We start from the raw sequence: 27,043 nt of genomic DNA, 5'->3' as shown, positions 1-27,043 counted from the left end.
CATTGTTTTGAGTGTTTAATTACTTAAAGACTCTGCAAATGAGCTCCTGGTGTAGTACAATTCTCTTAATGTGTGTCTTCAGTCAGTTGATTTTATAAGCAATATATTTGTCAATGCCTCTGTGACTTGCACTAAAGTCCTGTCTTAAACAAGCAATCCCAAAGCCAGCGGTTTTGGCTTGTGTATAGGTATAAGCAGACATTTGCCAGGCAATGCCATCATATGCCCAGTTACTGGCACCCTTTTCCAGCTGTTCTCATCTCATGGCCAGGTGGTACCCTTATGGCAGTGCCTGGCAAATGCCTATCCATGCCTAAACAAAAGCCCAAGCTGTTGGCTTTGCCAGTGCATGTTAGCTTCCGTTTGTCTCCCTAAGTGAATGTGTATATGCCCAGATGTGGGTGTCTTGTTTGCTAAGCCTAGGGAATCAAGCTCCACCTCACTGAGCTGGTCCAACAAGGCCCTACCTGAAAATAAGGCTAGGTTGGCAAGCATTGACCAGTTTCAGATCTTCTCATGCATCCTTAGCAGTGGGACTCCGACCTAAATAGAATGTACCTTTGTTTGGAAGCCTAGTCTACTCTGACAGAACGTTTCATGATTCAAACTGATTGTACATTTACTCAAACAGAATGAGGTTATCAAGTCAGTACTGAGTTTGCATGCAGAATATGTCCTGTGTGTTGTGGGATTTGTTTGGAAAGTATGATGTAAATCCTGGGTGCTGGGTGTACAGGCAGTGCCAGAAATGAAACTTGAACACCCGTAAAATACCAAAAAATAGCGTTTTCTATAATGTTGCAGGCTAAGTATAAAAGGTGTACATCTTTTATAACTAAAAAGCAGTATTTAAATATTTTCTATAGCGTGCAATCAAAGGTGGATGAACACCCCCCCCCCCGCTCTACTCTCTCACCTCAAATACAAACAGCAGGGCTGATCAGGCCCTACCAGTGAGATCTTATCTTTTTAACGTGTCTCAGAGGCAGATTATTTACAACAGGAAGTGATTAGAGATGAGAAAAGGTAAAAAGGCAGTGTCCATTGCTGTGGCACTTAAAACAAATTTATATAGGGTTTAAAAAGCTGTGTGAAACAATAACCTTGTCATGCATTTCACTTTGTGTCTGTATGAGATTGTTTGTAAATTCTCATTAATAGCTATGCTGAAGCTTGTAGGCTTCCATTTACGATGGGGAAATTACAGCTACAGTCATAGGGGATCATGTTCCAGGTCAAGTGGAGTGGAATAAATGGCACTAAATGCATGTAGCTCCACGTTTTATGAGGTGCAGGGTTTTGTATGATTTGACAGGTGAAGTTGGAGAACATATCCGACTTAACAAGGTCCCCATGCCAAATCCGATTTGGTATTCCACCAGCATGTATTTTTACTTTGGCGGAAAACCAATAGATTCCTCTGGGACCTGCCTGACTTTTACACCTGGAAAAAGCGGGCAGAGTCCAAAGGAATCCGTTGTGGATAGCTCCCACAATCGTTAATTGTGGAAGTGATTTACAATTTTCCAGGCACGTAGTGCTAAAGTGAAGAGCAAAGGCGATTTTCGCCTGTGTTTTATCTTTGCATTTTTTTGCAAAACAGGCCATTCATTAATTTTCATTGTTTTCACCAAGTACTGGAAAACTCAACAGGAAAATGTCCAATCTGTGCAATTTAGGATTGAAAACAAAATGCCCCCATTACTCTTTTCATCAACATGTTCTACAATGATGAATACTTTGTCAGGTTTGTTTATGTGACTTGTGTGCATTTTTAAAGTAATCTGTATACAATTTAGTATGATTTTAGGTATGCAAAGCCAAACTTCAACACATATTTGTATCAACTTGAGCTCGGAAGATGTGTGGTGGAGTATCTAAATGTGCAGGCTAGGCTCAAATTATGGCTTTACCACTTGACCAAACTCTGTGATCCGGGGCATATTTTTTAATTTCACTATACCTTACCTGTTAAAATGAGGTGCCCCTAGAAGTGATTCAGTTCGCATTATAAGCTATTTCAAAAAGCCTCACTCATGGTTTAATAGATGGGGCAGCACAATAGCAAAACAGAGTAAACGCATCAAAGAGTCATCATGGACATTTGCATATTATAACCAGTATGTACCACAAATGATGTACAGGGGCACACCCCTCCAGAAGCGATACCAGGAGACCACAAATCCCTCAACCAGCGCTGTCTGCCTCCTGATACAGCCCTTACAGCCCTAGCACTCCCTTGCACTCTCAACTCAATTAAAATGTGCTTCAAAAATGCAACAATAAATAACATTTTGTGCTTAAAATGTAATTTTGGACATGAACCATTGATGAGAGACATTCAGAATGGGACTGCTGTAGGGGTTCAGTTGGAAAGGAGGGCGGGGAGGAGGTTGTGGAATGGGTGGGTAAAGGGAGGATTGTATACATGTGTATGTTATTGGAGGATATGTTGCTGTGCTAGAAATATTGTTAAGATCAACAAGACTACATGTATTGATTGGACATGGTATGGTATGTTCTGTTAATGAAATATAAAGAAGTTTTGAAAAAAATGTAATTTTGTAGGAAACTAAATCTATTCCTCGCTTCAGTATTCTGGGTGGGAGGGTCTATCTTTCACAACAAGAAGGACAGACCACAAGCATCTCCTCCGGGGCCTGCTGGGAGTATCCACAGTGCTCAGGAAGGTATTTTTGGGCAGACACCATCTGAGATGGTACAAAGACGAGGGGCCTCACTGCTTAGCCCTCTCAGAGGAGGCATCACTCTCAATTCTCCCAAGCCAGTCCAGGAAAGGCACGCTGGGTGCTTGTGTGAATAGGTGGGAGGGGAGGTAAATGGGAACGGTGGTTAGGGCAGCTGAAGGAAGGGGACTGGACGGTGAAAGGTGAAGGAGGATCAGATATAACAGAAAGGGAAGAGCAGATGGGAAGGGAAGATGGTTAGATTGATGTTGTAACACTATTTTCCTTTCTTCTCTTTTGCTATGTACTGTTTTTTTTTTTTATAGAGGGGTGCAAATGTATTTTTGCAGATCTGGGAAGACCTTTTTTGCTGGATCACGGATCTGGGAAATCTCGATCAACGCCAGCACTTTGTTTATAGTACTCCTAGACCCACACCCAAGGGAATGTGGGCCCCCCTGATCACAACCCTGGCACACCCAGATGAAAGTTCCTGGAGCCGGAGCTGAGCTACTCCCCTGGGGCCAGTGAATTCCCCGAGACTTCTTTACGAAAGGTTCTCGCCCCACGCTATTTTCAACCTCCATTCTTGTGCAGTCAGTCATATGCTCAAGTTGCTAATTTTTTCCTGGTACTCTCTACAAGGGTTGGCGAGTTTCTGTGCGGACAGGGATAGGGGATGGTTTCTTGGTCTCCCCTGTTCACCCGCAGTCTCTTGCCAGCTCCAGTTCGTTGGTTGCTGCTCCCCTGTAGTGACCTTTGTGGAGCCCAGGGTTATCCATCTCCTTTGCGAGTTCTTTAATAAGTGAGGTTTTTAAACCGCAAAACGTTTGTTAAAGCAAAGGTGGTCCTGGTTGGTTTATGACTGTTGCACCCAGATGCAATCTGTGAGATGCAATTTTTCTTTAGTTGGGAATTCTTTATCATGAAAGGTGCAGAGGCTATTACTTGCTGTAGTTCCTGGGTCTAGTACTGGATTCTCGAGTTGCTTGTTACAATTGGCTTCCTGAAATGACAGATAGACCTGCAGTGAACATGTCGCATGCTGTCTTTGCTGGCACTCTCATGCCATCACCTCCCTCTTGCAGTATGCAGCACCCAACGTTCTTATCCCCTCATTATCTTTTTAATGTTTACCTGACATTAGCAACCTGCTGTCAAAGAGCAATTAAAAGCTTTTCAACGGACATTGTGTTTCAGCTCCCTCCTGGCTGCCTGTCCCATGATAATCAACAAATATTAACAACCTGACTGCATTCTCTTGGCTTTATTTAAGTTTTATAGACCTTGCCACAGGGCCGTACTGTGAGTTATGGCCCCCGAAGACCAAGTTAAAGGCCTGGTCACAGCAACAGCATTTAAGGAGATTTATGGGCCCATAACGCCAGGTAAGGCCAGAGGGCATGGTCTATAACGCTATTCTGAGCCTTTATGACCCCTTTGGGTGAAGATGGATGTTTTAAGGAAAAAAAAGCAATCTGCTTGGAGTGGTTGATGGGAGCTAGCTAGTTTCTAGCACCCACGGACAGCAAGAAGAGGGAGGGGTATGGCTATGTTTGCAACCGGGCCACGTATGTCCTGGCGAAGATTAGGTAGTGGGTGGAGCCATTTGGCCCCCACCTTGATGTAAGCAGCAGGGTGGGGGTTGGGGATTACCTGTGTCTGCCAGTGGGGCTGTTAGTTTGGTGCTCCCTTGTCACGGGAGAGCCACACTGGGTGTGCCAAGTCCCTCCCACACCATTAAGTCTCACCTAGGTCCATGCTCTGCTGAGAGCCCTCCTCTCTGGAGCACTGTGCTGATAGCCCCTCTGCCTGCAGGACTCTCAATGTGGCACACCCTCATCTTCAGGAGAGCAGCAGTGACTGGGGTAGTCACATGGTCCCACTCTCATTGACCAATTTCTGGGCCATTTATTGGATTTGCTAACCATACCAGCTTGTATGGCACGGAAATATGCAGATGGGGGGAGTGCCACGTAATGCCTGGGTCATTTATATAATGTAAGCGCCCCACATGGTCCCCCCAAACATGTTGAAATGGGCCCCCATCAACCTTGACCTTTCTTCAGATGGCACTCCCCCCTCCAACCCCCCCCGATCACTCCTGTGGTAGGACTGGCTATGTCTGCACCCTCATAAATTGCCTACCATAAGAGTCCCTGTGCCTCCCCTCCCCCCGACAAGGGCCTAGCCATTGCTCTGTCAAAACTATTAACTAAATTGTTAGAGATTGGAAAGAAGTCCAAGCATGAGTGAAAAACCTGGACTGGTGAATGGAATGTATGTTACTTGGTCTGCTGGTGAGGGGTTCCTTAAACATCAAGTAGATGTCTGCAAACCAGTCAAGGGAAGATATCTGTGACTTCAGGAAAGCATAAACATGTCCCCTAGTATAATGAATTACCAACCACTTTATCCAGGATTAATCCTTCATCCTGTATTGTGCTCTGAGAGTATCTCCGATTCTTATTTTTGGGGCAGAATTCAATTTTTGGGGCTTCTGTTGTCCCATTGTTTGTGACCCCTTAACGTTTTGCTTTTTCCCCTTTCGTTTCATAGGATCTGATGACTTCTTATGGTCCAATATCTGGATTCTCCCTGCCTCTGCAACCCTTTTTAAAGTATATGGTCTTATGATAGCCAAATGGCTTCAAGGACAGGGGTGATTTTCAAGCACTCCATTTTGGTCCTAAAATAATTATGTACCTCTAAATGGGTTTCCTGGAGCAGGCTGCTGGCTGCTGATTTTGTGTTTGGCTTCACCAGGGTGCAGTCAGTTTTACCACGTAGTAGCCCAATGTAACCTTTTGTAGTACTAATGTGTTTTTCTAAGTCCTACACTAAGCCATTTTGCTCAGTGAAACCATGAGGCAGGTCTAAAATGCCATTGTGCAAACATGGGTTCACACCAGCCCAACGTTGCCCCCTCTATGGTGGTTAGGACTGGTTTAGATTGGTCCCTATCCATCAATGTCTATGCAGTGTGGGGGTGGACCTGGGTGTGTGGCAGTTTTTAGGTCAGTCTGACTGGCTGGCCACAACAAAAACATTGTGTGATTGGAGGACTGGCTTGGGCCAGTTCAAGAGTGTATGGGTATAACCAGGGGCAGAGCCTTACATCTGCTCGACTGTGCTGGGATTTTTGTAGGTTGTTGACCTGCATGTTGCAGGAGTTTTGCAACACAGCAGTGCTGCTATAATATTAGGACTAGGTTTGGTCATACTAGCTGGGACCTGTCTTTAGCATTCACTAGGATTTACACCTTTGCTGGATGTCCTACCTGGGTTGTCTTCATCTTCTACTAGTTTCTTCTCACTGGATGGGCTGCATATCTGTTGCTGGGATAATTTCTGGCCGGTTTTACCAGTGTCTTTAGGTTGATTCTCTTGGTTCGTGTCACTTGAGGTAGGAGGCTGCCATCGTCTAGAAGGGTGGTGGAATACCACTACCCACACCACCACCTCTGCTGGGCCGACTTAGGCTGCCACCACTGTTACCTTCATGCCCCATTTTCTGCTGCCTTTTTTTGGCCATAAAGTCTTCGGGATCTGCTCGGTTGGGTTCCTAAGTCTTCTAAGAGTCTTTCAACATTGTTGTCACTCCTTGTTGGTGTGTCACACTTGTGGGAATGGGGATTTTTCTGCTTTTGAGTCATCTTTGGTCTGGGATTCAAGTCCCTGGGTGGTCTAGTCCTGTAACTTCTAGAAAGAGAAGATTTGTACTCATGTGGTTGTTCCGCTCCTGTACAGTGTTTTCTGTAACTTCCACTGCGAGTCCTTACCTCTGGGCTAGTGGGTTATTCTTGACACCATCGGGGGACTGTTTTCTTTGGTCATGGGTTTCTGCAGGTCACCTTCTACCGTTGTTTGCCATCGACCTACATGGCATGAATCCTGCTTTGTTTCCTTCCTTCATGGGACTTCTCGCTCTCAAAAGTCTGACTGCTACTCTTCATGAGGGTCTTCTCTGGTGCTTTCTTCACTCCTCTGTGGGGTAGATCTCTGACTTACATGACATTTGCCCATAACCGCACACCATTACTTCCTATGGAGAACTTTTGAACTCACCTGAAACTCCTTTAAAGTGACTTGTAAGGTATTTAACTGTACATGTATGTTTTTCGTGTGGTGACCCCCCACCCACCTCTGCCTCCCATCGGTCCTTGTAGTTTTATGCCAAAGAATTGGAGTTTTAGAATATACTGCTATTTTTAGATGCGTTTTTAAACGTATAACGGGCCCTTCCGTATTGGCAGTTTCTTGCTACTGTGTAACACTACTGTCTACATTTTTATTGTTTCTAGCAGTGCGATGTGACCTTGATATTCTAGTGCTAGAAGTCTAAGTGTGTCCTAACATTTGGTGGCCCTCTCGTCTTGGGTATTGAAGCGTTGGTACCCTTTTTTCACCGTTGGCTGCTATATTTAATGCACCAGGTGCATTTGAATCATGTCTTTTGCTTTGCTCGAGGTGAGGGGGTTCTCAGCGTGGATTTTGTATGTGGCACTCTGGGTCCTGATCAGGACTGTATTAATGTGTGTGTTTTTTTTTGGTAGGTTTCCCATCTCTTCTCCTATATCTGCAGTGCCTGCCACTATTCAGTGAGTTTACGTATAGTATTATTAGTGGTTAAGGTCTTTAATGACTGTTACTATTTGTTTTAATTTGTGGACTGTGATTGGTGTAACACCTGCTGGGAGCCTTTAAAAACCCTTTCCATGCTGAGTTTTTGAAATATTTTCTCTCAAACAGTGATATCCCCATGATCACTGCAGCAGAGAGGATTTTCATAAATGAAAAGGACACCTTTTTTATTTTATTTTTTTTTATTTTTTATTTTCTAGAGATAGCCTCGGCTATTACCCGCGAATATCAGAAAACAAAAAGCAGAGAAATGGCCTTTGGAGGTGGAAAAACAGTGAAATGGCATCAGGCTAGAGGTGGGGGATGGGCGAGGGCACCATGAGACATTTGGGAGTTGGAGGTGGGCTAGCGATCGTGTTTGCAGCACAAATCGTTCTCTGCAGCTGTGGTTATTCGGTCCGATAATCCTTCCTTGCAAACCTGATGACTACAGCTACCAGAAGTGTTTGCAGCAGAATCATCATTGATAACATGGATTGTTAACACCTGGTCTGGAGTAATAAAAGCTTATTTCAAATGTAATGGTTGGTGTACGTAGGGGGTTCCAGTCATATTATCCCTATTCCTTTGCTGGTACCTGCAATGCCCCATGGTGCTTACACCCTCAATTTGTTTTCATTCTGACTATTGAATGGTTGGAGGAGTAGGCAGCAAAGATCCAAATCAACAGCAGCTTTGGTCTGACACTGATTTAGATGCCTTATGTTTTCCGACCCGTCCCCTCCTCATAATCTGCATTCAGGGAAAGGTTGTAGAATTTCTTGCATGCATGGTTTCTTTGTTGCTTGGGCCCCCCATTCTGACTGATCACAATGGAGTAAACACTGTTTAAATTGTATCCGAAGTGTGATGGTAAGATCTCTGGACTGGACCCCCATATGGTCTATAATGTTGCTTTCCCAAGGGCCTGCTCTGAGTGCAAGAAAGCCTTTTCAGAGTAGATTGCAACTGGTTAGCATATGGAATAGAGGCAGCAAAGTCCAGCTCCTCCCAGGGTAGGCCTTTGAGGATTGTTGAGGTATAGTGACAGGTGGGGGGTTGATGCCAAGCCCAAAACCACTGAGCTGCCTCTGAAACTAAAGGAAACGAAAGTTTTCAGCCAGCCACCCCCTCTCCAAAAGGAACCCCACAAGGCCGACTTTGGAGTCTCCCAATGGTGGACAGAAAGTTGGCAGTGATGAAGTGTTCAAAATCCCATCGGTGCCAGACAAATGGGTATTTTCCCAGCCATCTCAAAAAGGTCTACAAAAAAAGGGGCAGTGCACACCAACCATTGGCCCATGTACTGAAGGCCAGTCTGGCTGGTGCTGGCCATCATTTGTTTAGCTGCTGTGACGGCAGGGTCTGTTGCAAACGCTGTCATTTTAGGTGATCCCAAATCCACAAGCACTAACATGTCACCCGAGCAGTCGAACCAGACTTAGTGCTACCCTCGATACCCGAGGGTGAAGATGAGACAGAGTTCATATATGGCCATCGCTCAGGCGAGTATGAGGAGCAGCATTTGGCAGTTAGACTAGCACAATCCAGGAGGTGATATCAGACCGCCACATTCCCATTAAGTGAAGGGAATAAAGGGAACATACCACACCCACGAAGACCTGTGCAGAATGCCTCACAAGTTGCCTAGAGTTGATTATCTCCATCCTGTGTAGTTTAAGCAAGACGGTTTCACTCCGAGGATGAGGTGATGGTCTAGGATGACTTATGTCCTGAGAATATAGATCCAAATGATTATGGCCTGAATTCCTCATAAAAAAACGGACCCTCCGATGTCCACCTCTTCCGCATTTGCGAAGAGGACAGACACGTGTTTTGGAATCAAGAACAAAGAGAAAGACAAGAATGGGGACTTAATAGAGGATACCAAACCAAATGCACTCTCCATCCCTTTGCTGGAATCTGTGAAAAAGCAGATGTGCATTGCCTTAGCCCAACCACAATAAAGGCAGTCAAGCACAGGATAGAAAGACAATATAAGCTCTCTCCTAACCAGAGCCCAGTTGCAGTCAGACATTCTAGTTACTACAGACTGAAGGCTGTGTGGCACACTTGGCATCCACTCTGGATGTACTTGCCAACAAGGAGTGTGATGACATTTAATCTCTGGGTAGGAAGATGGCTAGTAGTGCATCTTGCAACGTAGGAATTGCCAATGCTACAGCATTGACTACAATGTATAACAGAGCTTTGAGATGACCTAAGGCTCCTTCTAAATTATATGCTTGCAGGATTTTAAACTAAAGCACAAGCCATTATCCAGGAGGGATAGCTGGCAGCAAATGCCACTATAAAGAGTAGCCTTGATGTCACAGACATATCCCACGCTCCTGTCCTCAAATTGTGGCATGGTGACTGGTTTCAAGCCAGAAACCAGGCAAATTTAATAGACCAGTCCATGGTTGGAGCACACCTCTTTGGGGAGGCGGTCAATGAAGCTTCAGAAAAAGCAAAGGCAGAACACAAGACACTAAAGTTCCTGACCCCATTAACTGGACGTAGTTGCTCTTATCATGGCACATCCAGCCTTATCAGGGTTTTCAATTCGCCCAAAGGGCCAGTATCACCAATTCCATTGCAGGCAGCAAAAAAGCTGGAGAGGCCGAACTATAGGTGTTCCCACCAAGGGTACTTGGGTCCATTCAAAATATATAACTGTGTGCAGTGTGCAGCTTTGTGTTCCGTGAGTGGCGTGAGGTTTCTTTGTTCGTTGGTCTTACACTGCTGAGAGGGGGGGCCCCCCAGGGAAGTTTTTGGCACTGCACACGGCCAGCGAGTGGCCGTGGGGGCAGAGCGCCTCCTGGGGTATTTAAGGGGCCAGGGAAGGTTCGGGAGGCAGGTGACAGTTGGACTTGGCGATTGTCAAGTCCTGTTGCCTGCTCCCGAGCCTTCCCTGGTAGTAGCTGGGCCTTCAGGCGGGTGAGATAGTAAAGTGAGGTAGGGGAGTGTGGGAAGAGCGGGCAGTTAGGTTTATATATAAACAAAATTAAAAAAAAGAGGTATAGTGCAGTTGTGTGCTCACATTTATAGGAGGGGTGCCGTAGATAAGACACCCCTCGTTTCTTACCGTGGGTCCCCGTATCTCCGGGTCTCATCGCGGGGGCAGTGCAGGAGGTCGGGGGGCTGTAGGGCTCCGGGTGTGCCTTTAAGGAGTGTCGGCGTGTCGCGTCCTCCGTTCGTGTGCCAGCAGGGTGGGGGGTCTGGGGAGGGATTGAGCGCGGGCTAGCCCTTTTTCCCCGCAGCTCTGCTGTTCGTCTCCCGGCTTCGGCGCCGAGTGTGGGCGCGGTGTCAGCGCCGTTCGGAAAGGGGGCAGTGCAGCCCCGTTAAAAGGGGCAGTGTTTGTTTTGTCTGGGAAGCGTGCGGTGCGGCTTGAGCAACGCCAGGTGGCAGTGTGCCTGGACATTGCTACAGCACTAGTTGGTGCCTGTGCTGTGGTTCTGTGCTCTTTGTTGGGGAGCTTAGCAAGGTAGAAGGGTGGGGGTGGTTACAAGATTAAAAAAAAAAAAAAAAAATGTTAGGGTTTTATAAAAAAATAAACAAAAAAAAATTATATAATGGTTATAATAAATAAATACTCAAAAAAAATAAATAGATACATAATTAGGGAAGTACATATTCTGTCTGGGGTTTCATAGTACCAGAGGGTTATTATTGTTTAATTTTACGCTGTGCAAAGTTAGCGGGGTTGGCATTTTTGGCGTAGGTCCACGGGTAGGTCTTGGCTCGGGGGCTTAGTTAGCTAGCCTGACTGGGAATACCCCTGGTGCACAACTAGATTGTTGCGGCACAATCTTGGGCCGGGGAGCTGGCAAGGAGGGTTTGGTCGATGCCAGGGCACTGAGGGAGGCCCTGGCAATAATTAGCAGGGCATCTAGGGCCCAGCTGGAGGGGGTGGTGGGGGAGGTCACGGGTGAGGGGGAGACAAGTGGGGGTAGGCCGCAGCGCAGAGCGGCAGTCGATGGGGCTCTCGCGGCAGTGGTGGCTTGCACCCCCGCGGCGGGGAGAGGGGAGGTGTGGGAATCCAGGGGCAGGAGGGAGATAGACAGGAGGGCGTCCGGGGAAGAGATGACTTCGGGTGGGCAGCCATGTGGGGAGGTAATGAAGGATAGCACTAAGGAAGCAAGGAGTGCTCAAAAGGAGGGGGCTCGAGGGAATAACGGCGGTGCTAAGGATGGGGCACAGAAGGGGGTGCAAGGGCAGCGGAGAAGAGGGGGGGGAAAATACCTTCGTAAGAGTGGGAGAAGAAGGGATAGGTCCCCATCAATTGAGGTGGATAGGGTGGGGTGCGGAACGGCCCCCCCGGTGAGGAGGAGTGAGGGCGCTGCTCAGCCCCCGCTGGTCAGGTGAAGGTAGAGGGTTTGGGAACGGCCCCTCCTCGGTCAGCGTTTGGAGAGCCTAGAGGGTTCAGCACGGCCCCTAGCAATGAGGACCCCAGGGCGGAGGTCGCAGCGCCTCGCTCGAGTGAAGAGGACCAGGCAGGGGTTTCCACGGCCCCGCCGAGAAGACGTCAAAGGAGTGGCGGGGTGGACACCCTGGGCTCGCAGGAAGGAGATCAACTCGTCTGGGGCACGAGCTCGCAGCCACAATGGTATGGGACGGGTGATGAAGTTGGTTTGGAGGATTATGTGGGGCAGTGGGAGGGGGAAGGTTATAGGGAGGTGGAGAGGAGAGAAGATATTGGGGGTGGGATCTGGAAAGGCAGGTGCAGAGGGATCGGGGGGGTAGGAGGGCGGGGGAACTGTTGGCTGGGTGAGTCTGCTGACATGTTTTGTCCCCGCAGTAGGAGCCCTCTAAGAAAAGAGATGAGGAGCATTTGTGTGGACGCCAGACCGCAGACGGCCGGTGTGGAAAGAGGGGAGCGGGAAAGGGAATGGTCTTCGGCATGGCAGAGAGGGGTCACAAGAAGGGGGACGGGGAATGAGGGGTCTGGATTGCAAGGGGTGGTAAGGAAGGAAGTTGGTGTGCAGGCCATTGGAGCCTTGGGGGTTGAGAAGAGCATTTGCTCAGTGGAGATTCAAACGGACAAGGTGGTGGAGCCATTGGGGCTCGAGGTGCAAGGGGGAAAAGAAAAGGAGGTTGAAGGGAAAGGAAAGGAGAAAAAACTGCCATACATGGGGATAACAAAACCGTTGGGGGCGCACTTGATGGCGGCGACCAGGGAGAAGATTCAGGCGGGGGAATTTGTTGACGTTTTTAAATTGCTCCATAGGGAAGTGAGAGCTAAGGAGGGGTCTAAAGAAGAGGGGAGGGAATTGGCTGCGCGACCAAGGGTACCATTGACCATTGAGAATTGGACGTCGGCATTTATCATTTATGCCAGTGTTTATTGTGAAAAATTTCAGGAGAGGTGTGTGGCCCTACTCAAATATATGGACATAATTAGGAAGGCTTTCACGAGTTTCGGGGGATTTGCCTGGGTGAGGTATGATGAGGAAGTCAGAGCGAGGATGGCGGAAGACAGTCAGGCGGTCTGGGGGGAGATGGATATGGATCTTTGGCTGCAATGGATGGCCCCAACGAGGCCTGCCCCGACATTACACACTGCAAGTGGGCTGCCGGTGCCCTTCCGGCCCTTTCTTGGTCGCCCCGCCCATGAAGGGGCGGGGGGAGGGGGCAGAGGGCAGTCCTCAGAAGCATGTTGGGCGTTTAATAAGGATGGCTGTACAAGGACCCTGTGTAGGTTCAGGCATGAGTGTAGCAAGTGTGGAGGAAAACACCCTCTCACTCAATGTTTCCAACAGGGGGACAGGGGGAGGGGGAGAGGTTCGGGCAGAGGGGTTGTGGGGAAAAGCTTTTACGCCAATTAAAGTGGGGGTCCTGCAGAAATGGCTGCAATTCTATCCAGACAGGGAAGGGGCGAAGATTTTGAGTGAGGGGTTTAGTGAGGGTTTCAGATTGGGTTACCAGGGCCGGTGGGCTGAAAACCTGAAGTCAGCCAAAGAAAATGTTGAAGTGGTAAGGGAAAAATTGAGCAAGGAAATAGCGGCGGGAAGGATCGTAGGGCCATTTGATGACCTGCCGGGTGACTTGGTTATATCCCCACTGGGGGTGGTGCCCAAAAAAGCTATGGGGAAGTTTCGTTTAATACACCATTTGTCTTGGCCGGAGGGCATGTCAGTGAATGATTTCATTGCTCCGGAAGAGTGTGGGGTTGTATATGCAAGTGTTGACCAGGCAGTGGAGCAGATAAGGAAGGTAGGGCGAGGGGCCTTCATGGCCAAGTGTGACATCAAGGCGGTGTTTAGGTTATTGCCGGTGCACCCGGAGAATTTTTGGTTGTTAGGTTTGCAGTTTGAGGACCGCATATACATAGACAAATCGTTGCCAATGGGGTGCGCAATTTCCTGTGCGCTGTTTGAGCGATTCAGCTCTTTCCTACAGTGGGTCTTCTCATTTAACTCGGGTTGGGAGAGTGTGCTGCACTAATTGGACGATTTTCTGTTTATTAGCGGGGCAGATAGTGAGGGGGAATGCTGAAGTTGTTTCAGGAGCTAATGGAGGAGTTGGGTGTGCCGTTAGCGGAAGACAAAACGGAAGGGCCTGCAATGGTGTTGACATTTCTGGGAATTGAACTGGACTCAGTGGCTATGACCTCACGCCTGCCGCACGACAAGGTGAGCAAACTGGTGGTGTTGCTGGAAAGGGCGGTGGGGGCCAAGAAAATGACGCTGGTGGACATGCAGAGATTGGTGGGGCATCTGAATTTCGCATGCATGGTGGTGGCCCCAGGGCGGACGTTTTGTAGGAACATGGCGAGGGCTATGGCGGGAGCAAAGTGCCCGCATCACCGGATAAGAGTATCGGGGTCAGTGAGGGAGGACTGCAGAATTTGGCTGCGTTTTTTGGAGAAGTTTAATGGGGTGTCGATGTGGTTGCAGGGGGACCCGGTAACATGGGAAGTGCAGATATTCTCGGACGCAGCAGGAGTAGGGGGTTTCGGAGTATTTTGGGGGGGGAAATGGTGTGCGGAGAAATGGCCGGATCGGTGGTTGAAGGAGGGAAGGAGTATAGCATTCCTGGAATTTTTCCCATTACTGGTGGCGTTGGAGTTGTGGGGGAAGGATTTGCAGGATAGGAAAGTGAATTTCAATGTGGACAATGAATGCGTGGTCCATGTGGTAAACAGGCAATCAGCGAGGGATCAGAGGGTGGCAAGACTCATGAGGGAGTTTGTGCTGCGTTGCATGGAATTGAATGTGGTGTTTAAGGCAACACATGTGCCAGGGAAGGATAATGGCATCGCTGATGCATTATCTCGTTTTCAATGGCAGAGATTCCGTGGATTGGCTCCAGATGCGGATCAGGAGGGGCAGCATATTCCGGAGGAGCTGTGGAAGATAGGAGGATGAGAGCGCTGGCTTTGGTGGAGGGTTCATTGGCTGGGGCGTCTAGGGAGTGTTACAGGAGGGCCTGGGAGGATTTCATTGGGGGGGAGCGCGTAGTTGGAAGGGCAGATGGGATGCAGAAGAGAGGAGGAGGGATGATGTCATGAATTTCCTCCTGAGGTGCATGGACAGGGGCTGGTCAAGAGCAACTATAGCGGGGAAGTTAGCAGGAATTGCTTTTTACGGGAAATGGTTTTGGGGTTTCCAGCCGAGTGGGGGGGAAATGGCGAGTAGGATGTTGGAAGGATGGGCAAGAGAGAGTAAGAGGGACAAGGACAGGAGGAGGCCAATATCGGCGGAGTTGCTGCAAAGGTTGGTTAAGGTAGTTGGGGGAGTTTGCTGGTCGGTATGGGAGGGGGAGCTGTTTGCGACCTGTTTTACATGGTTGTTTTTCGGGGCTTTTCAGGTTTCGGAGCTGGTGGGGGGGAAAAGGGGTGTCTGGGGGTTTGCGGTGGGAGGATGTGCAAGTTACAGAATGGGATTTGGACATCAGGATTAGTAAGTCTAAAACGGATCAGAAGGGGAAGGGTTCCTGGGTTTTGTTGGGGCTGGGGAGCAAGGATTTATGCCCAGTGCGGGCAGGCAGGGTGTGGAAGGAGCGGTGTGGGGGCAAGTCGGGCTTGGTGTTTAAACATGAGGATGGGTCGCTGGTTTCAGCGGCACAAGTTTTGGGGGTATTGCGGAAGGCTCTGCGGGAGGTAGGAGAAAACGGCGAGGATTTTGGTACACATTCATTCAGGATGGGCGCAGCATCAGAGGGTAATAGGTTGGGTTTCACAGAGGATAAGGTGAAAAGTTTGGGGCGTTGGAGGTCTGGGAGATACAAGGGGTATGTCAGGGAATTTTCATAAAGGGGAATTTTAAGGATGGGGGTATAAGTGGGCTGACAACAGCGGGGGGGTTGTATGTATTGTGTTGGTAATTTTGTAATTTCTTTTTCAGATGCTGTGCGAAAGGAGGGGGAGTTGCCGCAAGTGTGGATTGTCGGCCATTCAATTGTTAAATGGGCGGGGAAGGAAGCGGAGAAAAGGGTTATGGGCAGGCAGCTGGGGTGTAGCTATAAGGATGTGGTGGTAAGATGGCAAGGGTTAGGGGGCCTGCGCTGGGACCAGTTGCTGCCTATGCTGGCGGGGATGCGGGAACGCTATGGGGTGCCGGAGGTGTTGATTATTCACGCTGGGGAGAATGACCTGGTTAGGGATACGGGGGTGGCCCTGCTAAGGAAAATGAAAAGGGATTTAGTTTGGGTGCGGGAAATGTGGCCTTGAGCAGAGGTGTTGTGGACTAAGTTGTTGCCGTGCAGAGTGTGGAGGGGGGCGCGGAGCGAGGGAGCGATAGAGAGGTCCAGAAAGGGAATTAACAGAGAAATGGTAAAGTTTTGCGCCTCCGTGGAGGTGCAGGTGATGGAGCATAAGGAAATAGTGTATGAGGGATTTATGATTTTTAGGGAGGATGGGGTGCACTTGTCGGTTTATGGGAACAACCACTATTTGGCGTACCTGTGCTCTTGGCTGGGAGATTGGTTAAAGAGTTGGAAGTAAAGGAATGTTGTTGGGGAGGGGGTGGGGCAGAAAGAACACCTCGGGGAGGGTTTTTCTGGTGCCGGGGGCATGGCCCCTTTTGATGTGGGGGGGAGGGAAGCACAATGGGGGAATGACACGGGAAAGGATGGGGTGGTGCTGTTTGCACAAGCGGGCCACCCCGGGGGAACAGGTATTGAGCCTGGAGGGGCATGGCCCCAGGGAGAAAGCGGGACGCCTGGAAAAGGGGTAAGGAGATGGTAGGGTCCAAGGGACAGGTAGGGAGGAAATGGCTTTATTTAATTATTTAATTGTTGGGGAAATGGAAAGGTGTAGTTAGTTAATTGGTTGTTTAAATATTTCGTTAGTCTGTAAGGCCATGGAGCCAGGTAAGCGTTTTATTGTAAGCTTTGGCCTGTCACATTAAAGCGACCATTTTCCACTTTTAGATGAGTCTGGGTTTTTGTGCAATAAGCCAAAAGGGGGGCCATGGGGGGAACGCAAAGCGTTCCCCCCCCCCCGGGGAAGTTTTTTGGCGCTGCACACGGCCAGCGAGTGGCCGTGGGAGCAGAGCGCCTCCTGGGGTATTTAAGGGGCCAGGGAAGGTTCGGGAGGCAGGTGACAGTTGGACTTGGCGATTGTCCCGCCCTCCCACCCCTTCATTTTGGTTTAGGTCTGGGGGCTGGTTTATTAAAGGGTGGGGAGGACCATCGTATATGGGTATGGACGGGGTTTTGTTTTTTACGTCCCAGGCCAAGTTGTTAGGTGGTTTATTGGTGTGGGTAATGGGGCGATTGCTTGGTAGTTTTGTGTGACAGGTCGGGGCATTAGTGAAGTTGTGATGTAAACATTTCTGTTGCTGATGTGGCAGGTCAGACTGGCTGCAGGTCATAGGAAGGAGGAGATTGGTGTAGAGGGGAGTATTTGGGGTATTGAAGTGGGGCTGGGCTCCGGGGGCATGGCCCCTTTTGATGTGCGGGGAGGGAAGCACAATGGGGGAATGACACGGGAAAGGATGGGGTGGTGCTGTTTGCACAAGCGGGCCACCCTGTGGGAACAGGTATTGAGCCTGGAGGGGCATGGCCCCAGGGAGAAAGCGGGACGCCTGGAAAAGGGGTAAGGAGATGGTAGGGTGCAAGGGACAGGTAGGGAGTAAATGGCTTTATTTAATTATTTAATTGTTGGGGAAATGGAAAGGTGTAATTAGTTAATTGGTCGTTTAAATATTTTGTTAGTATGTAAGGCCATGGAGCCAGGTAAGCGTTTTATTGTAAGCTTTGGCCTGTCACATTAAAGCGACCTTTTCCACTTTTAAATGAGTCTGGGTTTTTGTTCAGTAAGCCAAAATGAGTGATTTCCTGGTCGTAGTCTGTCTTCCATGGATGTGCTCTGGTGCCGGAAGAAGAGACTGCAAAAGCCTCAAAAGCACACTCCATGCGCACAGCACGCGGTGTGCAGTTATGTGCAGCTGTGTGTTCCATGTTCAGTGGGTTGGGGCACTTCAGATTGAAAACTGGAAGCCTCTGCAAGCAAAGCCCTCCGTGAAGATGAAACGGTGAGTGCTGAGTGTTGCCCACAACTTTTAAACTCAATTTGCGAAGCCACGGAAGAGGGGGCGAAAATATTACAGAAAATTCAGTTAATTTTCTACCCCCTCTTGAAACAGAACAGTTATGCAACAAGTTTGTAGTCTGGTACCTATACATGATATAGCAGGGGGAAATCCAGAGCGGGAACATCCTTTTGCAGGAAGAATACTATGTCCTCCTCTCCAACACGATGCCAATACCTACTAATCAATAGTGTTGTTTTCCTTCATCTCGCATAAATTGTTAATTAAATGTGCACACTCTGCTACAAAAACAATTGCCCACAAAGAACGCCTGCATATATGCTTTATTTCAGCACAACAAATTAGTTCAGCACACTCCAGTACCCACAAATGTTAGTAGCTGCCATCATCATGTGTATTAGTAGTACACGTTTCTTTTCCTGCACTATCCCAAATGTGCAGCACTTTCAAATGAATTACGGTGCATATTGCTTCCGTTACAATTGTGAGATGTAAATCACATTGATCGTATTATGTTTCTTTTTTGGATTAACAATGTATAGAAGGTTTACTCATTTTATATGGTGGGAGCATATAAGGGGAGGGGGGTGGTGTGATAGCCAGGAATGTGTTGATGGGGCATAGACGTAGAAGGGAAGTTAACAGGCCTATATTCTGAATCGTTACTAGATGTGCAACGAAGTAGTACTGTTATAGGGTTACATAGAATTAAAAGAGAAATGGACACCAGGAGAAAATAAGATGAATACAGGGTCCTTGGTTTAGATACAATGGAGGATGTGCACCATCCTGAATTTAGTAACGTGCTTTAACAACATGCGCTCAGTGGGGAAAGTGAGGGCAAATGGGAGCTGTTATGTGTACTCAATGATTCCCCCCCGCCCCCACGCATCGGGGGTACCCAAAATGGTAATATCCCAACAAACATGGACGCGCAGCGCTTAGTCCATCTAGCGTTATGCTGGGTGTGAAGCTTGTTCCAGGCGCATGTGGTACGGCTCGTGTTGATGGATAAAGACAGTGAAAAGTGTGTCGAGAACAGTAAAGACCTGCAGAGTATGCCATGTCCGCTCATAAAGATGGATGGTGTATCGTTTGTATCCAACCGATGGGAAGGAGCAGTGGTTAGCTGCACAGCCAGAGGCCTGGTGGGGTTTGACGAAGCGGTCATATGGGAAGTAAATAACCTGTGTCAAGCGATTAGGACAGCAGGCATTTCTAAACTAACATGGATCGAAGAAAAAAGGTCCAATTAAGGTGCAAGAAGAATACCAGGTGTGCTTCCAAGGAGTTGGAACTGTTCCTCTAGGGAATAGTAATACATGTAATAAGACTTTGCATATTCCAGATCTCAAAAAACGTAACGCAGCACTTATGGACATGTACCGGGTGTGTGGTCAGCAGGCATATTTGCACCTCCCAACATCATGGAGGGGCACATGTTCATTGGCCACCCTGCATTCAGTGATCCTTGTGGTCCCTGAGACAAATCTTGTGACGGCACCAAACACTGGCACAAAGCAACCTGAACACCCCACGCCCCAACCAAGAAGAAATAAGCGCTCACTAATACAGAAGAGGCGTTCAAACTACTTGTCTGAGGACTCTTACAAATTACTAACCCTGACAAGTATCAGCTATACAACAAGGCTGAAGTATTATTTGCACCAATATTGCTACCAGGAGTCTGGGCAACCGCAAATGCAAAATGGATGCGGATAGAGTGGTGGGAAGTGATTGTGTTGGCCAATGATACAGAACAAGGACCAAATGCAATCAAGAGGGAAATGAGGGCGATTAGGTTGACCCTCCAAAACCGTTACATCCTTGACCTGCTCACCACCATAAGGGTTTAGAGGGGGGGTTGTAGGAAAATTGGACTATCATGTTGTACCTACACCCCCCCAAATGATGCAGAAAATGGGTCAGTGATGCACATTATAGGGGCTCTACACAAGTTGAAGATTAATATGCAAACTGAGGATGGAATTGACGCAGACGATTGGTTCATTAACATGTTCACGTGGGCGCCATCCTGATTAGCTCAGGGGCAATGCGTTTGTCTTGGAAGCAAGACAATGCATAGCAACACAGGTCTGAATCATGGTCTCATGCTTATAAACTGGTCTCTGGTATTAAGCATGTTATAAAGAACAATTATAATTCATTATAAATACTGGTCCCCATTGTAGTGCTCCTGTCGGTGATGTTCTGCACTTGTCAGATGATCCTTCGATGCTACATAAAGACACTCCCTAATAGAGCAATGATGATGCTTACAATTGGAGTCAATAGCGCTTCTTGTGGTACAAAAGATGGGGAGGCCCAAACAGATGATCTTAACAAACCCCTGTATGGTGGGGATCGAGCAAAGTATTGACCCCCCCCCCCCTAAAGTGACTGCGGCCCCACCAGACACTGAGAATTCCACTGAGCATTGGGTAGATTTGGCAGGTGATGGAGGATGTTTACCTCACATTCACCTCAGAACGTATGCCCAGGCAGGAAACGGTTTGTCTGATGTATGTCGAGTTTGGATGCCAAAGGAAGGGACATAGAGGTACGAGGAAGCACAAAGAATGACAGGAGAGTTAGTAAATGTAGGATTAACTAAGGGGGGAATGTTGGGATGCATGCCCAGCTGCCCAGCACCCCTGACCCCCAAGAGGTTTACACTGAGAGCAATACGCCACCTGTGTGCACCTAATGGCACGTCGTGGGAGGGGGAGGTAGTATAATAGGGACAATAGGATGTGGACACTTGTATGAAGTGCCGATTTGTAGCGTGTAGGCATCCCATGCAGCAAATATATACAGAACCACTGCCATTTTGGAAGTTAGGCCCAGCACGGCCAGGACCCAGTACTAAAGAATAATGAATGTAGGCCTCAGCAAGAATACCCACCTCCATCCCTGCTCCCATCCTAGGCGATAGGCTTGAAGGTCATTCTATCAATTAAGACCGAGCCCTTCTTGTCTCACACTGCAGGCTCATGTCATCTGAAAGGAATGTGCACAGCGAAGCACAGGTAGGGTTGCGCCTGGTTCTGAAGGACAATCTCACGAGAGGCAGGGCAGAGGTCTCGTGCTGCCAAAACATGTATCCTAGATATAGATCACTCATGTCCCCAAACCACCTGCAATTCTATTTGAACTACCAGGGGAAAACGATCCAAGTTCCTAAATCCCTCAACGGTTGACTGATTAGTGTGTTGTAAAGGGCAGGCCAGGGAGAAGACCAAACCCAGGGGGAGTACAAACAGAATGCCCTGTGATTTGTACTGCAAGGTGCGCAGAGTGAGGATGACAAATTTAGGCCAGCGACTGGGAGGCATGGTGGGGGCACCAGAGTGTCTGGGATTGAAGGAAGCTTATCTCATTTCTGAGAGCTATCTTGACCTCGAGAGTATTTACTGAGCTCATATCTAATTACCAGGTGCACATTACCTGGTTGAAATGAGAACAGAAAGGTCTTCATCTAATGCACCAATTGTGTTGCTAGGCTGTGCACTTATTTAGGCCAAGGACCACATGGAAGAACATTGACACAAGCAACTGCAGCCAATTATTGGGTGGTCAATAAGGGTCCGACTGTATTTACATAGGGCCCCACCAATGAGAATGATGAGATGATACCTTATACTGTTTGCATCAATGCAAAACATTGCTCCCATGGTCTGAGGTGGTACAGGGTGAAAGGGTTGGCTAGCCGTTCCCAGCAAAGCTGCATTGTAAAGTAATATTGTGTTTGGAGGCAGAGCCAATCCAAGTCCGGTATTTGGAAGTCTGTACTCCATTTGAGGTGCTTGGTCCCTTTGCTCGTTGTTGGAGACTAAAGGGCCACTGTGACTAGCTCTGGCATTTGCATTGCTTGCTGTCATGGGCTTGTGCTCACAAAAAGAAAGGGGTGTATCGAAATCACCAACTCCCTGCCCTCCCCCCATACTCTTCCTTTCAGAGATGCTCTGCATGGGGTTCCCTTCTGTGGCTTCTGGCCTCCACTCGCGTACCATACATTTGGGGGGGGGGCAATGAATAGGTGATACATACAGCATTGCGCTCTCATCCATTAATCTTAGTCCATGCATTGGGGTGGATCATTATATGGTTTTGTGGCTTTGCAATTGTGTGCATGTGCCACTTAGCTTGTGTGTACTTATGCGGGAGCATGTGTACGCAGGGGACCTCTTAACAGTAAATTTGTGTGCCTGTGTATGCACGCAAGTGCATATCCATACTGGTTGGAGTACGTGGGTATGTTCAGGCAGTATTTAGTAAAACAGAAATAACCCAGCCATGCTCCTGGCCGTTTTGGTATATGGTCAACCTACATTGGCATATGGAGAATTGGATCTAGAATTTCTGACTTGTAAACTGTGGCTTTCAAATGCACACTGGTCCTCAAGAAGTAAGGTCGTGTGCCACTGGCCTCAGACTCCTTAAGCAAATGTGGGCATGATAAGATGATAAAGACGAACGGCATAAACTTCAGGCGAGACTGTGTTTTGAGAGGGAAGAACTAGAATTATGGAAAGTTGCTGATCGTCCGCATATTTTGCTGACTCGAATTCTCCTCAAATTTACTTGTAATGCACCAACTTGATCCTTGCCTGATTAATGGAGTCCGTTTAAATGTACTCCCTTAAAATCTGTTATGGCAAGATGGGCTTCGGGATGTCTCGGGAATGTTCTATATGTAATAATGGTCCGGACATTGTTTTTACATTTATTTTTCTGTCCAATGCATGATTGGACGGTTTCATAAACGTACGTTGTTGGTACCTTTTTTATGGCGCAATTTTAACTTTCGCCAATGTATTTCATTTTACTCGCGGACACTGCTCTGATCTCCTGGACACTTTCGGCTCTAGTAACTAGCAAAAGGCAAGTCATGAATTCCTTAATGTTCCTTTTACATGAAAGCATTCTTAATCTCATTTCTTAGCTTGGTGTTATTAATTGGTCGATTGAAATGATTTTGTAATTTCCTTTTTCTGTGACACATTGATTTTATTGTGTATGTTGATTTTATGGTCTTTTTTTTGTTTTCTACTGAAATACATTTTACATCACGACAACTGGACCTTTTAGAAGCTTTGTAAAGACCTGATTGGAGATGACTAGAAGAATATTGTCAGTCTGCTCTTGCTTTCCATACTTGGAAGGTGAGGTAGCACCCATGATAGCGATTCCTCGTGTAGGTCAGTACAAGGCCATACAGTAAAATAAAGGCAAGTAGGGGGTAGCGCTTTGGTTAGTGGCAGCAATGCTTAGCAGATGGTGTGTTAGGTTGAAGGTCCAAAACTGTGACCCTGGCCAGAGGTCTTTGTAACTTGTGCAATTTTCCCTGACCGGGTGCTCCACTTTACCGAGGACTCCTAATCTGTGCCTTCATCAGGGATGCTAATGTGACTGCTGCACCCCCGAGACATAAGCCTCCCTGGGTTGGTGTACAGCAAGTACTCTGGTTGGCCCAATGCATGACATCTCGCAGAGCTGATTGTGAGTACACTGCTGGTTGGTGCCTCAGGATCGCCCATATGTGGGGGAATGTGATGCAAGTGGAGACTTGTAGTAGGCGGTACTCACCTGCCCTTAATGTAGACCAGGAAACCAGCCCTGCATTCTCGAAATTAATTGTATAGATATAGCCACGAAAGGGCATTTCCTGGCTTTGCCCCGTTGCTGAGTCCACTCTGGTTCTGCCCGACTAGGACTAACATGAAAGCGTATCTGGGGGGCCCTAACTGTGAATACACATCCCAACCCAAAGCCGGAGAACAAATCAAGGAAGTTTGCATATGGTAGCCTCCACTGATTGGCTGGCTGCCAAAAGAATTCAAATGATCCAAATGATGCATCCTTCGGATTGGAGGCCGAGTTCCCCTCCGCGTCCAATGTACTGTAAGGAGAGAGGGTCTGCACCATTAGTTTGTTCAATACTAGGATGAGTCGCTGAAGCATGAAGAGGGTGCCTTGACGGGACTATTGTGCTAAAGCTCTGCTGAATTTGCACTCCACCCTAGATCGGCCCTGGTGGTGAAACACTGCTGGTTGCTGCAGAGACCAGAGCGTCTGGAACCAGACAAATGTCTTGCAGCAGTACCTCGTCCGCTGGAGTGGCCCAGAGCACCTAGAGCAGGGGTCTGCGGCCCTCCAGATGTTTTGTACTAGAACTCGAACAAAACCTCTGCAGAGCCAAAGGTTGCTGACCCATGACGTAGAGCCTTCGGTATGACCCTGCATAAAGACAGATGCACACAAGTTGCTCTGCGGTTATCATGCACACGTATTACACCTTTGAAACATTTGGTTTCACAGAGAGCATTTGCCCCTGAGAAGGATACATCTGCTTGCCTGCTGCAGTTGCTGGACAAACATTCAACAGTTGCTGCCTCTGGACTGGACCAGTCCACATACTTTCTAGAAAAAGCATGACGAAAACGAAACACAGCGAGGGCAAGGGACCTTCTACACCTCCTAGAAGGCCACTGGAATCCCAATACCTGAAAGCATTTGCCCAGTGGCAATCAAAGCCCAAATTTGGGGGGGACACGCTGGTGATCTAGGTGCATAACCACCATCCTCCGGAGATTACGCTTGACTTGGAGCAAGTAAAGCGAGTATCACACAGCGCTTTGCATATTTGTTCTTTCGGCATATGCTGCAAATACATGTCATGTCAGTGGCTGGCATCGGAAAGAAGTACGGGGGTACCTGGGCACATCTGGCAATGTCTGGCATACAATAGGAATATGGGGGCACATTGTGACAATACCACGGCTTACAACTGGACTACCTGCTACATGAAAGTAGAATCTGGCTACTAAGGTATTATGGGGTTACCTGGTAATGCATGGCACTTCATGGTCCTACGATGACGGCCTACTGCACAGGTGTGTGTTGCTAGTTGAGTCTACCTGAGTCCAAATATACTGTTTGTGTTGGTATATTGGGGAAGTATGCCTCTGTGTGCGTGTCTGTATGGTTTGCACTGGTGAGTGAGTGAATGTCTACATGTGCTTATCTGTATAATGGTGAAAAGGGGTGTGCTTTGTATGGGTCTGTTTGCAGTGGCGTGTGGTGCAATACCTCATAGAGGGTAAGTGCAATGGGCATATGTGGTTGCTTTATCCGGAAATATGACACAATACGTGGCTTTTGGCTCCTGCACCTGGAGTACATGTGTACACTATGGCAATATCTGCTGCATGGTGCCATTTCTACACTGCAACAGTGCCACATGTCTTTTATATAGGACCCTAACAATCAATCCATCCATCCATCCATCCAGGCAGATGGATGGCACATACTAGAAACCACACCCTCAGAAATTACAAATCCTACACAAAAACGGCTTTCATACCACACGTCCACTCTCCTCCAGTGCACGCATTGATATTGATGATATTGTCTATGCGTGGGTGCATTGTTAGTGTACATACAAAGGTATGAGACAGTCCAGTTTCAAAATAGCACACAATCCATCTCGATCCCTTTCATTGGAATAACTGAAAATACTATGCTGAGATGTTAGAATGCATTCGCTTTCGAAATCCCATAGACGTCTTCATCACTTGGCGGTCGGAGTGAAATGAGTAATCAAGAGCCCACCGTGCATTGGTGTTAATGTGATTCTTGGACATTAGTTCAACAAGCGAATTCATTCTGTGTAATAAAACGTGTTAACCATGTACACGTCGCCATATACATATTTTGCAGCAGCTGATTAGCAGGTAAAAATGTTTGTACGATGTAGAGTTCTAGGTTTGATAGTTTTATTTAGGAGCATTTGATCATCTCTGAATTAGGTTTGCAAATGTCAATGTGTTCATATGGGAATGTTCATGTTTTTTCTAAATGTGCAGGTATATGGATCCTTCCCTGGACAAAGTGCTTTTTGACAGCCCCGCATCAGTCACCCTACTTTATTTGCAGGTAAAGAAGCCTAATCGCATATTTTCTCATGGGGAGGGTATGAAGGGGGGGGGCGCGTCGATTCATGGTATCACTTGGACTAAAGTGATTTGATTTGTTTACTTACGGGCCCAAAATTCGTCCCTCTGGCAGCTGAAGTGCTCTTGGAAAGGACCAAGACTGATGAGGCACCCTGGGGACACATGCCCTTTAATAAATAGACATATACAAAGTAATAGGTGCAATCTGATGAGCAAAGCGCAGAGGTTTATGCAATCTAAAATGCACTTTGGGTGTTGAATATGTATTGGTGAAATGTCTCAAATCAAACGTGCTCACACATTCCATTGCATCGCTCTACATAACAATCACGCTTTAATGAAAAGTACTGTCTAGTCAATACTTAATTGCACCATCTTGGTTCCTTTATAAAATTGTAAAGACATACTAACATTTTAATCTATCATGCATACTAAAATAATGCCTAGGACTCACTGCCAATCCTACCCTCGTCAAAGTTTTATCTCGGCGTGACAAACCGTTTACTATCCCAAGGTTCCTTTTCCACGCTTCTTTGTTTAAATTTTTTTTTAATCAAAGTAACTATCTGGGCGTTGTGGGCTGAGCCTACTGAGAACATCATCCGAGATGGTTGAAGGGGTATGAAGGACACGGGTGTTTGTGCATTACTAAGTTTGATATTCGTCATTGCATTTCATATTCTTAGTCATGAGTCGTTAATGCAGGCTGCCCTTTTTTTTTTCTTTTTTCCCTGAACCACTAATCTTGTTACCATAAGGAGGTGGTTGATCAGTGCATTGTGCGTGCTGGGCTTTATTCCCCTTCCCCCGCCACGCCCAAGAGAATAGACTGTTCCTCCATGTATTCACTCAAGCTATCTCTTTGATTTGAGAGCTCGTCTGTCCTATGACCTTTGAGCACCCTCGCTAGCTACAGAGCATTTCTCCCGTCAGATCGGAGTGGACGGAGAGTGGCAGTCCTACAGGAGAGTCTGTTGCCCGTTTCTACTGTTTTCAGCGTGGGGGAGGACCCTTACATAAACCCCTTCTATCCGCGGAGCGGACGCGAAGTGGACGGAGAGTGGCAGTCCTGCAGGAGAGTCTGTTGCCCGTTTCTACTGTTTTCAGCGTAGGGGAGGACCCTTACATAAACCCCTTCTATCCGCGGAGCGGACGCGGAGTGGACGGAGAGTGGCAGTCCTGCAGGAGAGTCTGTTGCCCGTTTCTACTGTTTTCAGCGTGGGGGAGGACCCTTACATAAACCCCTTCTATCCGCGGAGCAGACGCGGAGTGGACG

The 27,043-nt window shown here is 47.7% G+C and overlaps 1 protein-coding gene across 4 annotated transcripts in view; it reads left to right on the top strand.

Annotated features, from left to right (window-relative positions):
* The window catches only part of SNX31 (sorting nexin 31), a 397,776-nt gene that overhangs the window by 231,760 nt on the left and 138,973 nt on the right, over positions 1–27,043 (top strand). For all 4 annotated transcript variants that reach the window (XM_069621443.1, XM_069621442.1, XM_069621441.1 and 1 more), the window contains exon 8: positions 25,678–25,747. In XM_069621443.1, coding sequence (XP_069477544.1) covers positions 25,678–25,747 — 70 coding nt within the window. The remainder of the gene's footprint in view (positions 1–25,677; positions 25,748–27,043) is intronic.

This window comes from Ambystoma mexicanum, chromosome 5q, assembly GCF_040938575.1.
Source record: "Ambystoma mexicanum isolate Mex_15411 chromosome 5q, UKY_AmexF1_1, whole genome shotgun sequence".
NCBI classification, from domain to species: Eukaryota; Metazoa; Chordata; class Amphibia; order Caudata; family Ambystomatidae; genus Ambystoma; species Ambystoma mexicanum.
Note: the sequence above shows the minus strand (reverse complement) of the source record. Positions and strands in the feature narration are given on the sequence as shown.